The sequence below is a fragment of the Pezoporus flaviventris genome, unplaced genomic scaffold, assembly GCF_033815535.1.
Source record: "Pezoporus flaviventris isolate CSIRO_AGI_PZ_B2104156 unplaced genomic scaffold, CSIRO_AGI_Pfla_v1 ptg000045l, whole genome shotgun sequence".
NCBI classification, from domain to species: domain Eukaryota; kingdom Metazoa; phylum Chordata; class Aves; order Psittaciformes; family Psittacidae; genus Pezoporus; species Pezoporus flaviventris.
Window position 1 is genome coordinate 19,630,047 of NW_026892593.1, and position 14,247 is coordinate 19,644,293.

At 42.1% G+C, this 14,247-nt stretch overlaps 1 protein-coding gene across 2 annotated transcripts in view; it reads left to right on the forward strand.

The window, feature by feature from the left end:
• The first annotated feature begins 7,062 nt into the window (after positions 1-7,062).
• The window catches only part of AASS (aminoadipate-semialdehyde synthase), a 28,353-nt gene continuing 21,168 nt past the window's right edge, over positions 7,063-14,247 (forward strand). The window contains exons 1-8 of one of the 2 annotated variants that reach the window (XM_061467608.1): positions 7,063-7,228; positions 9,479-9,699; positions 10,831-11,007; positions 11,647-11,731; positions 12,473-12,540; positions 12,649-12,795; positions 13,782-13,860; positions 13,965-14,092. In XM_061467608.1, the coding sequence (XP_061323592.1) occupies positions 9,487-9,699; positions 10,831-11,007; positions 11,647-11,731; positions 12,473-12,540; positions 12,649-12,795; positions 13,782-13,860; positions 13,965-14,092 (897 nt within the window). In that variant the 5' untranslated portion in view covers positions 7,063-7,228; positions 9,479-9,486. The remainder of the gene's footprint in view (positions 7,229-9,478; positions 9,700-10,830; positions 11,008-11,646; positions 11,732-12,472; positions 12,541-12,648; positions 12,796-13,781; positions 13,861-13,964; positions 14,093-14,247) is intronic. The other variant, XM_061467609.1, reaches the window with a different exon arrangement.

Below are 14,247 nucleotides of genomic sequence, written 5' to 3' on the forward strand. Positions count from 1 at the left end.
CTAGATCAGTTCTGTTTTACTACAGAAATAGTTGTACTGGTTTAGAACTTGTTACTGCACACATTACCTATTTCCTATTATTTCGATGGTTTTGTTAAGTTTTAAATCTCTGACTTAAAAGCCCATAAAGAATCAAGAACTCTTGTAAAAATTAGTCAAGAGGTCCTGAACTTCTGTTCTGACACTGATCTGAATGTAAATCATGGGCTGAACCATGATTTTTGCGTCATTTTTCCTACCTTTAAAATGTTAATAGTACCCATTCTCCTACTGCCAAATTGATAATGACAGTGGTACAAAAATGGAAAGAGCTAAATAAATGCAAAAAGGTGCTGGGTTTTGTTGTGTTTTTTTTTTTTTTTTTTTTCAGGAGAAGGTTGGCACTTTCTGACAAACTGCTGCTGCAGGAGCTAAGGCAGGAACAACCATTATTTGTTGAAGGAGCCTCAGAAGCAAGGTTGCACTTTTAATGCAGCTATGGCATAATTGGTTTAATGGCCCCTTTAAGCACTAAACCCTGATTCCCTCAAAAGAAGGTCCCTGGTTTGATTTTATTCACACTATGGATCCATACTTAGTGGTAGATTGTTATTGACTTGAAAGCCCTACTTAGAGTGAGCATTGGTAAGTTTAATTAATAGACTCAATGAAGATTCTTATGAAAGTATATTTTGACAGATTGTTTTAGCTGAGCTGCTGTGGTTTCTTGCAATGAACCTAGCACTTGTCTTCTAATGAGTCAATTCAATAATCTGATATCACAGGCTGTAATTTTCTGTTTAGGTTTATTTGCACAGCAATTTTAAAACACTTAGGTGGGCTCTTAGGACTTATGAATGATTTAAAAGGGCATCTCAATTATGCAGCAGTTTGACTACGCGCTGCAAATGCAAAAGTACCGAGTTTTATAGTGAACATGGACATATGTGATGCGACTGTGAATTCTGGTGTGTACAAATGTGAACAGATATACCCTAACTTCTAGGTGTCACTAAAAGTAGAAGGGCTTTCTTTGGGGATGCTGTAAGCCCTGAGAGATGGCAATTTCGCCTACTGGGCAATAGGAATGTAAATACATTCTCTACATGACTGTAGAGAACACAACACTGTGCTGTTCAGTGATGTCTAGTACTCTGCTGTGAGGTCAGTAGTCACAGTGGCAGTCAACAGCCACTGCAGGCAGTGGCTTTTGAATAAAAGGTCATGTTTTTCAATAGCCTTATTCTGATTGAAAGCCTGAAAGCTTCTTGGAACTTCTTGATCTCTGCAGTACAAAATCAAAATTAAATGAGATACAGAGTTTGACAGGTAGATACACAGTCTGCAAAAATCTCTTCAGGATGCCAATTCTCCTGTTCATTTGAGACCTAGGGAGAAACCTTATCCTAGCAGAAGATGGTGTGAGTTTTTCATTGACTTTAATGGATTCAAGGTTTATCCTCAATATTCTAAGAATAAAATCTATGAAGTCCACCTCTCTCTGGGTGCTCTGGGTTTATTGTTACCGTAATGGAAGTCAGCAATCCCCCTCCAGTGCTGAGTAAAAAGCATTCCAGCTGGTTAAGAATGTGACCTTATAATTAGGGATTGTCAGACAGATGGAATCACAGTCCACCCAAATAAGGAGGTATTTATTACAGAATACAATTCCATACTAGCATGTTTGTAAAATTTGAATTCCAGATTTGTTTTATTCTGTAGAAGCAATTCTGCCTTCGCTGTCTGGAACAGAGTACAGTATGAGTGGAATTCATCTTACCTGGCTTTACACTGTCACAGCATGAGTCTACATTGGTTACTTAGGCTGCCTTTTTCTTTATGGTTCATAATAGGCTCTTCTGGAGTACAGTTCACCTGGTCTGTTTTACATGCAGGAAGAGACTTAAATGGTGCTGATAAAATTCTCCATCTCCCTCCAGAGAGATGGCAAATCTGTAGCAGAAATCAACTCCCTGATAGGAATTTTGGCAGAGTATCTTATTTCACGCATTACTTGTTCTGCTTCTCCTAAAGTTCTGCTACTGGATACATTCAGAGTTGCCAAGTACATCTCTATGAATAGAAATGTGTGGATCGTTGCTTTTCTGACTGTTTCTGCTCAGCCTAGAACTTCATTTCATAGTATAAAATTAACTTCAACCATAGAATGGTTTGGGTTCGTCTAGTCCCAACACCCCTGCCACAGGCAGGGACACCTTCCACTAGACCAAAATGCTCAAAGCCTCATCTAACCTGGCCTTGAACACTGTCAGAGATGGGGCAGCCACAGTCACTGAACAACCTGTGCCAGGGCCTCAACACCCTCACAGAAAAAAAATTCTTCCTAATACCTAATCCAAGCCCACCCTCTTTCAGTTTAAAGCCATTCCCCCTTGTCCTATCCTTACATGCCCTCATGAAAAGTCCTTTAGGGACTGCAAGGCTGCTCCAAGGTCTTCCCAGAGTCTTCTCCAGGCTGAATAAGCCCAAGCCTCTCAGCCTGTCTTCGCAGGAGAGGTGCTCCAGCCTTCTGAACATCTCTGTGGCCTTCCTCTGGACTCGCTTGAGCAGATCCACACACCTCTTGTATTGGGGGCCCCAGAGCTGGACACAGGACTGCAGGTGGGGTCCCCTGAGAGTGGAGTAGAGGAAGAGAATCACCTCCCTTGACCTGCTGGCCACACTCCTTTTGGTGCAGCCGAGCACACAGTTGGCTTTCTGGACTGCAAGCACACATTGCCAGCTTATGTTGAGCTTTTCATCAACCAACAACTCAAATCCTTCTCCTCAGGGCTGCCCTCAATCCATTCTCTGCCCAGCCTGTATTTGTGCTTAGGACTACCCTGATTCAGGTGCAGGACCTTGCACTTGGCCTTCATGAGGTTCACATGGGCCCACTCCTCAAGCCTATCAAGGTCACTCTGGATGGCATCCCTTCCCTCCAGCACATTGACCGCACTACACAGCTTGGTGTCATCAGCAAACTTGTTGAGGTTGCACCTCAATCCCACTGTCCATCCAAAAGATGTTAAACAGTGCTGGTCCCAACACCCACCCCTGAGGAACAATATTAATTGCTGATCTCCACTTGGACATTGTGCCATGGACTGCAACTCTCTGAGTGTGACCATTTCTTTAAAATAACGTTCAAAAAGGATCAGTAAAGTACAAACTGTACAAACCACAATAATTATACAAAGAGTACCTTGATGCCAGGTGAAGGGGTGTATACAGAATTTTAGCTAAAAGTGAAGTCTCTTTAATATACATAAGAAGAAATCTCAAAATAAAAAGTTCTTTAAACAGAAATATTTTGAAAGTGAAATGCTTTCATATTAAAAAAAAAAAAGGTTTAAGCACTGTTTTTAAAAATCCAGTTCTGTGTCTGCAGAGCTGACTGGAGCTTCATCCTGTGTAGCTCCAAGCAACAGTCTCAAATTATGAATTAACTCACCCTTCTCAACTACAGGAGCCAATCCAGTTGGTGTCTGGACCATATAATGGCTCCCACAAAATAACGTAGGAACTTTTAAAAGGTTTTTCATTACCATCACAGTAGATAGGTAACTCAGGGGTGACTCAGACCTAAGATCCTTCAGTTATAAGTAGTCATTTACACATCAGTATCTTCCAATGTAAAACACTGAAAGAGGCCCACCTTAGAAACACCAGTTTTCTAGAGCTTATGCTACAGACACATGTTTTTAAGTCAATGTTTTGAATACCACTGCGACTTTGAAAACAGCCCTCAACTTCCTCTAAGAGCGCTCTAAGCATTTGGTTAGTGACCAAACTGGAGCACTTGAGACAAGGGAGGGTGTCTGTGTAACATTTCCATTGGAAAGGCAGATGTGGCCTGGCAAAGGTGCCAAACTCCTTGGGAGAGTTCACAGCTGACAGATCTTGGCAAAAGAAGTCAGCTCTTTCTGAACAGCATTAGGTTAAGGCACAGTGACTTCTCCTGGCATGCTCTGCTGAGTTGCCAGGATGGTTCCCACTCAGTTTCTGTAAATACCTTTCTCCATGCATTTCCTTGTAGCGCAAAGGTTGAGCTCAGGCCTGTGAACTGCAAGACAGAGCACGTTGTGGGTTTCATCCTTCATTTTTCTGAGCTCAGACTCCTATCTGCAAAAGTTAGAAGAGTATGGAGACATAATTCGGCACTAAACCTGTAAGAAACTACTATATGCAGTCTTGAGATCCTACTCAAAGAAAGAACTTCCCCAAAAGCTGAAAACCTAGAAAATAATAATAAAACCCCCTCCCCTTCAAGTAGATTTGGGGAAGTCTACTTACTGCAATAAATTCATCATAGTTTGGTTCCCAATTCATTCAACAAACAAAGCAGCTCCTAAAACAATTAATTCAGTCAAAGGCTATGCAGATGCATACTGATGGATTCAGCCACACGCTTTCTACTACTTTAAAATATGAAGAAGCAACAAAATTATGAAGGATCTTTTCCAATGTCATGGTTGAATTAAATTCTACAAACACCACATAATTACATGCTTTTGCAAGAAGGTCATATTTCAGATGAATTTTGTGAATGAGTGAAGACAAGAACAATCTACTTTGCATATACCAATAACTCAGTTCTTGACAAAGCCCATATTTGAATTTAATCATAAAATGGAAAAAAACTCCAAACCTCTAAAAAATCAGTAAATCAGTTCTTATGAATAGTTTAGAATCATTGAGTGCAAGGACTGAGGAATGGTATAATTCTTATAATTTTCTATTTAGTTTACACTTTCTCCAGTTTAACTGAATTTGCCCTTATGAAGCAGTTCTGGTAAATTTTATCAATAAAACAAAAAGAAATAAACAATTTCTGAATGGCATGGATGTATTTATACTCTACACACGTAACTTACACAAGTATGTGTACTTTATTAATTCCACAAAGTGTAAATTAGACACTGGGGCATATACGCACATATGTTTCCTGAAGTAAGTGTTTGGGGCCAAGCAAAAAGCTCGTTGTGTGTCACTGTTTCTTGGACCCAATGGGAATGTAAGGCTCTCCATGTTTCGTATTGCCTGACAGACAAATCTATCCCAGCCCTCTTGGGTTCTTAATATTCAGATGAAACTGAATCATACATTTTAATAATGTTCTATGTAGGAGCTATGTAGAAAGCCTTAGCTTCCTGCCCAAGCTGATCTCTGTTGGCTGGGTGAGAGGTATGGCTTCCACCTCTGATCCCAAGCAAAGGGCAGTTTGCAATCCATGGTATGTTCACAGACTGCATATTGACAACCTGTCTTCTGATCTAGAAAATCTTTTTTTTGTTGTTATTACAGCTTTTAGATTTACTTGACTGGCTAGAAACCAAGAGCAGTGACTGTCCTTGTTCTCATGGCAGAAGGGCTCCCAAACCCAGTGCTCTCCCCATCCTTCTAGCCAGCTCTTCCCCCCCACCTCGTTCCCATCTGTGGACCCATCACATACCTGCTACAATGGACATGTTCCCAAGAAGAGCGGAAAGACGGACAGGAGCTTCTGCAAGGTGTGCTGTAGACCTTATACCTGAGAGAGATAAAAGAAGGGTCCAGGAGTTAACTAGAGGTAACTCTCTTCTCCATCAGGGAAAGGAAAAGGGTGAAGATCCTGCAGGAAGATGAGGCAGACTGTGGAAGGTCCTGGACACTGAGGGTGAGCAGGAAAGAGTGGGAGTTAGTGAGTGGAAAGACTCTGTACTTGTACAGTATCCCCAAACTCCACCTATTCTGTCCATTCTGCTGAGGATTTAAACCCTCAGAGTCTCTGCTGATCCATTTCAGGTCCTACTCCCTAATATTCACCTCCAAGAGGCTAAGACGATACAACCTAGATGTTCCCCTTAAGTCCTTACATCCTTTCACCCCCCAAATCTGTGCTGATCCATTCTGCATCTCATTCCATAATGCTCACATCCCCGTATAATTTGTATTACAGCAGCAAATCTGAAGTGCAGGTCAAGCCCCAGTTTTCTGAGGTTTTCCAGCATTCCTGTCCTGGTGAGTTAGGAAAATACTTGGGTCTAAATCAGGAAACCGAAGTTACAGTTATTATTGCCAGTTGAATTCTGCCTGCAAAACCAGCAGGAGAAGAAGAGGGAAAAGTTCAGGGTCATATCATGAAAAAAGAGCATGTTTTAAAGAAAAGTAAGAAAACTATAAGGAGAAAGTAGTCTAAGAAGAAGTACCTCTAAAGCTATGTAGTGACAACAGTCAAAATTTAACTGCCTCTTAACAAGAGGTCAAGTGCTAGTGCCTAGTACTGGCGCAGGCTGTGCCACGGCTCCAACTTCTCCCTCATCACAGCAAGATCTCGCTGTGGCAAAGTGGAACATGGATGAATTCTCCTCAGACCCTTTAGTCTTTGTGGCTTCTGTTGAGTGCAGCCACGATGTCCCATGTTCTCATGCTCTGTAGCAATGTCTTTATGCCTGCTAACAGAGACTGGCAACAGCAGCTACATCGCCCCCGTGGAGACTCCCCAGGGTATATTCTCCACAGTGCACAGCCTGCCTTTCTCTGACAGGAAAGCCCTTCTTCACCCTGCACACCCAGCACAGGACTCTGCATTTGTTTTTGTTTCTTACACCTCACAATTTGCATGATTTATACTACAACATCTTGTTATTATTTGTCATGATCCAACTTAGCAGTTGAGGCCCATCACAAAGGACCTAATTCAAAGACCGAGTTCCAGCTGAAAACTGGCAACAGCACATGTAACAAATCACAAACTATTTCTATTTGGCAGACAGAACAACTTTTACCATTTCCCGTACCGTGTTCAAGCCACCGGAAAGGCACAGCGTGCCTGAACGCAATGTACAAAAACAATCTGAGACGTTGCGTAGTAGGAAAAAGATGAGCACGCGGCCGTGGGGACACAGGGCTGTGACCGGTCAGCCGCCCACTGTGCTCGGCGTCGGCGGGGAGAGCCCGAGTGGGCTCAGCCGGAGGCAGCTGTACCCTCAGGGGCGTTGAGGGATCGCTGTGCTGGTGAGCGGACCCTGCCCCGGGCAGAAGCAAGGGGCGCCGCGCCTGAGGGAATGGGGGCGTTGAAGGGGCGTGACGACGTCCGCAGTGACGCAACCGGCAGGACCCCTCTTCATTGGTGGGCAGTGAAAGGTGTAGCCGCAGGGAGGCTCGCGGTTGGCTGCCGCCCTGGGCGTTGGCGGCGCGCCGGACGCTGGCCGACCTAGGGAGCTGTGCCTAGCGGCTGTGCCGGGGCTGCCCGGAACACCCTGAGGTAAGTACGGAGCTGCCCCGTCCCCCGGCGCACACGGCGGCTCCTGCGGCGCTCCCCGGCGCTCCCCGTGGCAGTGGTCGCAGCCTCGGCCCTCCGTGCGGGCAGCGCCGCTGGCAGAGCGGCCGCTCCTCCGCGGCCTCTCGCGGCCGGTGCCGCCCCCTTACCGCGGTTCTACCCCCGCCAGTCCGCCTGCCCTCTTGCTTGCCCGCTTGCCTGCCCGCGCCTCCCTGCCTCTCTTAACGGGGATTTTGTTCCCTTCTGCGCGTCGCTCTCCTGTCGGGAGGCTGGAGGGGCCCCGTGAGACCCCCGGCCGGAGGTTCAGGGGGCGAAACACACTGGCAGGGGCCCGCGCTGTAGTTTAGCTGTCGCTCAAGTAGTAAGTGGAGGCACAAGTTGCCCGTATAAGTACGTTCAGCTCACTCTAGAAATAGGATCGTATTCAGATTGTGTGCTGTAATCAAGCTTGTTGTTATTCTTTCATTTTACTTTTCCTTTGCTGTATTCCTCAGCACTATTGAGTCTCAAAACTAAGCTCAAAGCAGAGTGGAGCAGCCCCCATATCATGGGTGATGAGGAACCAGTGCCACTCGGCTCCCTTGGTCAGCTGGGTTGTTGAGGAGGCCAGAGATCACCATCTCTGCAGGATTTGTATTCTAAACTTACTTTCACTTTTACAACGGGATATCAGTATCTTATCCAATGGGATATCTGTGGTTAAGCCTGAGCACACACAAAGAGTCATGTGTACACACTTCTGGCCTGCCAGAGGTCACACTGAGTGTTTGTTTACTGCCCTGGTTCCCCCTCACACGCTGTAAGTGCAGGGCAGCTTGTGCCCCTTTGAAAGCAGCATTGTTCTTGTAGGACTCTTCTGTGTGAGGGAAATTTTCTTTTCCTGCAGGTTTGGGTATGAGGTACAGTGCAGTGGTAGGAACTGCGCTAATCATTATTTTCTAGAGTGCAGTAATAGTGATGTGTGACAAGCCTTCCTCTGTTTTTGAGAGGTACCAACACAGTCTCTGAGAACCCTCTTAGCCTGCTGAAGAGCAGTGTCATAAAATATCAACTCCAACTTTTGTACAGTAAATTCTGCTGGTAGGAAAATCTCACGATGGTGGGAAGACCACATTTGGAGTGAAGGCAGAGGACTGTGTGCTTCTATTCATGCCTTCCTTTGTGTGCTATTCTGTTTAAGCAAGCCTGGAGTTAAATAGGACCTCTTGACGCTTTAGGCATATAGAGGTTTTACAAGACTGGGGCATGAGGGCAAACAGGATTTTCCAAGTGATTCAAATGCAGAGATACATGTAACTATCAGTCAAAACTACTTTGAAAGCACCGTTCACGTTTTTGGAGCCTCTATCTTTGAGATCCACATCTTCTAATCATATAAATATCTCAAGTCCTTAGGCTCCTAGGTATTTGGTGCTGGACTGGTTCATACCATTCACAGCGGAGCTGAGCAGTGGCATATATGCTTCACTGTGAGTGAAGAAGAGGAGAGAGAAAATAAAGGGGTAATCCTCTGTAGTGAGAATCTGTCCTAATGAAGCCTTTCCACAATATTTTTATTAGGAAAAAAACCTGTAAGTCCTGGCCACACATATGCTGACTGCTAAGCAGTAGTTAAGGTCTTGTCCTACTGTTCTGTTTTTGGCTTGAGTCAGAATTAGTTATATAAAAATACTTTGCATTAGTCATACGTATAGGACTTTTTTTTTAATCAACTGCTTGTATTGTTGCCTGTGTTCTACCTTCTTTCTGTGAGTTTGTTACTTCTCACTGATCTTGATGCAAACTTTTGTAAGTGCTTCGTCTTTGGATGTTCATGCTGGCAAATGAATTTAATTGGCATTTTTAAGTTTCCAGCATTCTTTTTAAGCTGTGTAAGTAAAAACTTGGTACACTGAACATGTTAAAAGCCTTCCCTTACAATAGCACAAATAATTTGTTTCTGTAAGGACACCCCATCAAGCTGAGGTGCAACGAAGTACACTGAAAGTAAATTCTCAGAATCAGAGAATCACAGAATGAGTGGAGGTTGCAAGGGAACACTGGAGGTCAGCTAGAACAACCTCCCTGCTCAAGAAGGGAAATTTATGTCTCACAAAAGTAGGGTGCACCTAGAGTATAAAGTATCTGGTTTGTGTTTTACAGCAGATGTTAAAGGAGACCAGATCTTTTGAACAGTGTTTGAAACATACGTGTATATATATGCATATTTTACTACGTTGTCTTTGCTGCCATCAGGCTTTACCATGCTGCGAGCCTTTAGTCACACAAATGGTAGGTGTGCGTTCCATAATGCTAAGTGTTGGCATCGTCATAAGTCTGTGCTGGCAATCAGGAGGGAAGATGTTAATGCCTGGGAAAGAAGAGCACCTCTAGCACCAAAGCATGTTAAGGAATTAACACAGATGGGTTACAAGGTCTTAGTGCAGCCATCAAACCGGAGAGCCATCCATGAAAAGGTAAGGTCCCATTTTGATTTATGTAAGCAAACCCTTAGTTCAGTTATTAACCATAGCACAGGAAAAAATATATTCAAGGGATATACATGAGAAAACATATTAATTTTGGTGTTGCATGGGGAGTCATTGTGGAGAGAAAAAGGAGTAGTTTGTTTAGCCTTTTAATGTAATGTTGGCATACTGGTGGGCTTCTGGAGTTGTTTTTATTGATTTCTTTTCATCTGTCTCTGAAACTTGATAATCCATTTAACATTGGTGTTTATTTCTTCTATTTGTATGGAGGCAACATTCAAAAAAATTAATCATATTTAAAATAAAGTGGAAGGATGAATCTGATGAATACCATTCCCACTTCAGTCCTATTCCTCATGTAAAATGAGGAGAGAGTTTTGTTTTGGGTTGTTTTTTTCTTTTATGCTGTGAGCTTTGGGACTGAGAGCTTTTACAGTTCCAGTAAGCAACAGTAGTACTCTGCTGTAAGGTATCTGAACCAACAGATAAAAATGGACACATAAGTACGGAATTAGTGAGCACTTGCATGTATCACCTTTTAATTAAGTCACAGGGCTGTTTTTCACCAAAGCATATATCACTCTGGGTACACAAGTATGATATTGAAAGCTGGAATTTTAATATGTTTCTGAAACAAGGGATAACAAGACTAGATTTTGATATGGAAAAACACTCTTTTGGATGTTGCTCTTCAGCTTGGACTTAATCTTATACAATTTTATAAAATCACATGCCATCAGTCTTCAGATTAATATGTCAGATTTATCTAAACTTATTTCCATATATTTCAACATGTTACAAAGGGTTGTTCATTATCACAGCACTTTATAAAATACTTTAAATGTAGTGAAATACCCTTTTTTTAGTCTGTGAATTTATGATGAAGGATTTTACTAAAACATAATTATGTTTTTGCCTTGTATAATAGGATATTAGCATGCAAGTTCAGTTTGATATTCAATATCCCTTTGATAAAGAGGTTTCTGAAGTATCACATGTAGTAACTTGTTTCTGCTTTGGAGAATTATCTGTTTTTCTTCTGTTCTAGTTGCTTATGTGCTGAGATCTGAATATGGAAAAACCCAGAAAAAATTACTTTGATTTTTTTCTCTTTCATAGGATTACATCAAAGCAGGTGGCATTATTCAAGAAGATATTTCTGAGGCTTCTCTGATAGTAGGTGTGAAAAGACCTCCAGAGGACAAATTAATCCCTAAAAAGAACTATGCCTTCTTCTCTCACACTATTAAAGCCCAAGAGGCAAACATGCCCCTTTTGGATGAGATTCTAAGACAGGTAAATTGTGTCATAGAGAAGACAATTGACTGTTAGCATGGGTTGGAAACTGAACTTAATGCTGAAGTATGATCAAAAGCTTGCTGCCTAGCGTGGTTACTTTCAGTGTGCATATTTGTAGTTAGCTAACAAGGACAGTTTTCAGTATCTTTTCCTGAAGTTGAGTATTTCTTCCTCAGAGGATCTTGTGCTTGTGGTGCTACTCTGTTGATGTGCGAGGCAGATGTGCTGCAAGCATGGTGTATTCATGAGAGGTTTGTGCTGTGTGAGCATGAAGGCTTATTGGAAAGTTATTAATCAAGAGCATGTGTTGGCTGTTACAGAGGGAAGCAACCAGTTCACTCAGAAATGAGCAGCCTCTTGGCAGAGTCTCCAGCGGCTGGAATGGCACATTGGGAAACTGTGCCAAGAGTGCGCAGGCAGTGCAGAGGCTCTTTAAAACAAGAATTCAGTGTAACCTTTAGGTTTTTATTTTTATACCTAAATCTTGTTATGAATCATTTGCCTGCTCATATATGCCCATCAGCCTCTATCACAAAGGATGACAAAGGCATATCAAAAGGTAATTCCTAGGAGAGTAACATGCCACTGACTGCATTCACTGAAAATTTTAATACTCAGTTTGCTGTATATTTTCAGGAAATTCGACTGTTTGACTATGAAAAAATGGTGGATCGTAAAGGAATGCGAATTGTGGCCTTTGGAAAGTGGGCTGGTGTAGCAGGTATAGTGCATAAAGTAAAGGCAGGCTTGCAACAAGTAACTTCTTGTAATACTTCTGGTTGTCTGTGTTTCCTGAAAGTTGAGGCTTGCAATGCATTTTTAACTGCATTTTTAACTCTTGCTTTTAAGAGCTTTTTTCCATTCTGTTTTGTGCTCCCTACTTTTGATTAGACTACATGTCAAACAGTCTGTGGATTCCTGGCAAATCTACTATTTTATGTTGTCTTGAATTCCTATTTGTCTGTTCAACTAATCTGAGGCTGACTAAAAATCTAGAGATGAGCTGAATAGACTTTTGAGAGAAAGGGCTGCTGTCAGTCCTGCGAGTTTGAACAACATCTGTTTGTCCCTCTCTCATTCATTTATACTGATTTTTGTGAGGCATGGTTCTCATTCCTTTCACTGAACTTCAACGCTGTTTCTTCAGGAGACTCTCTTTATTATCTCCTTCTTTGGAATCTGGTGTTGTGGATACATCTCATGAAAGGATATCCGAATATTAAATGGTGCTGAAATGCCTAATGTGGGCCAAGAGCAGGTTTAAGGTCATAGCCTGCTATTGAATTTCTCCTTCCCTGGTTTTATGTAGACTTTCTTTAGAAGTGAAATATTAATAATAAAATATGGGAAAAAATATCCAGGGTGAGTTTAGATTTCAGTCAGTCTCTGCAGTTTCTAACTGTGTATATTCATAATTAACACTGATAGTCTGATTTTCTGATTTTTTTTTTTTAAACAATAGGAATGATCAACATTCTTCATGGATTGGGATTACGATTTTTAGCCTTGGGACATCACACTCCCTTCATGGTAAGACTGTATGTGTATGTATTTTTCTCTAGCAAAATGACACTAGGGCATCTGCACCTGTATTTGAATATGGCAAATATCTTGATTGTTCTATGCATTTGGTTTCAGCACATTGGGATGGCACATAACTACAGGAATAGCAGTCAGGCTGTGCAGGCAGTACGGGATGCCGGGTATGAAATTTCACTCGGATTGATGCCAAAGTCAGTTGGACCCTTAACATTTGTGTTTACAGGCACTGGTAATGTTTCTAAGGTAAGAATTCTGTCTTCAAGATTAAATACTTTATTATTTTTAATATAAATTCTTGGCATTTGATACATACCAGGATAAATGAGTTGATAGGTTCATTTTGTTTGCTTGGACTTCAGGTTTTCCTTTGCCAGTAAGAAGTTTCAAGTACCCTAAACTAATGCCTTTAAGATGAGATCATGCCCGACAAGGGTGACCACACTAATTTTTTACCATGAAAAATGGGTTAAGTCTTACTGCTTCTCTGTCCCACCTGCATGATTTTTATCTCCCTCTCTGCACTTGATTCACTCTGGGCTCAGAAGGTATGTTGAATCACCCCGTTAAAGTATAGGGGGAAGAATTATTTTTTCTAATACTTGCTGGGTTTTATCTGTTTTTGTACCACTGACTTGGCTTACAGGTCCTGGACTTTAGACATATATTCTATAACATAGGGAAAACGCCTTACTCCTGGTTTTGGCAACAAAGATCAGTTAACTAGCTCAGGCTATAAGGTCACTGCCAGTGTAACTGTGTTTATTGAGCAAAAGGCTGGCATGTCTGAAGAGCCCGTGTTCTATAATCACAGCTATTGGGAAAGTCATCTCAAAGTTCTTTGCCTTTAGAACAGCCTGGTCGGTGAGGAGGGGCTTCAGGGGCCTTCCTTAAAGAGAAACTGCTCCTCAGAGTGGCAGCAAAACCACCTGTTGTGGCTGAGCTGGGGCCTCCCAGCTCCACCGTCAAAAATATAAACCAGGCTTTGGACTGTGGGCCACACAAACTGCAGTAATGGGGAATGATGTAAATTCCTTGTACACAGAGCCCAGGCAGCTTTGTTTTGGATAAGCAGGGCTATGTGTGAAACAGTCTGTACATCTCTGAAGGCCTTGTCTGGCAGGACTCTGTTGTGCGTGGCATTTTTGTATCTGTTTTCCCACACAAAATGAGCAGTGTTACACTATATTTGTATGCTCTGATCTTTCTGAATCCTACTTCTTGGTTTACAGGGTGCTCAGGAAATGTTCAGTGCCCTCCCATGTGAGTTTGTGGAACCACATGAGTTAAAGGAAGTTTCCAGATCTGGAGGTATGCTGCAACAATAAAGTTTTTGAAAACACTGCAACCCTTTTTGTCCAAATATAACAACAATTTTATTTCTTCCTTTTTTTTTTTTTTTTTTTTAACCTCAGACCTCAGAAAAGTCTATGGGACAGTGTTAAGTCGTCACCATCATCTTGTGAGGAAACAGGATGGACTGTATGATCCTGTAGACTACGAAAAACATCCAGAACTTTACACTTCTCGCTTTAACAGTGATGTAAGCATCTCTTCTTTTATGAAATGTTTTCCACAGATTGTTGGTAGTTACTACACCTTTGCATATCCATTGATGAGAAAGTGTTCATTTAAATCACTAGACCAGGTGCTTTCAACTTAAAATACTAGATAAGAACATCTGGCATCTGTAACTCT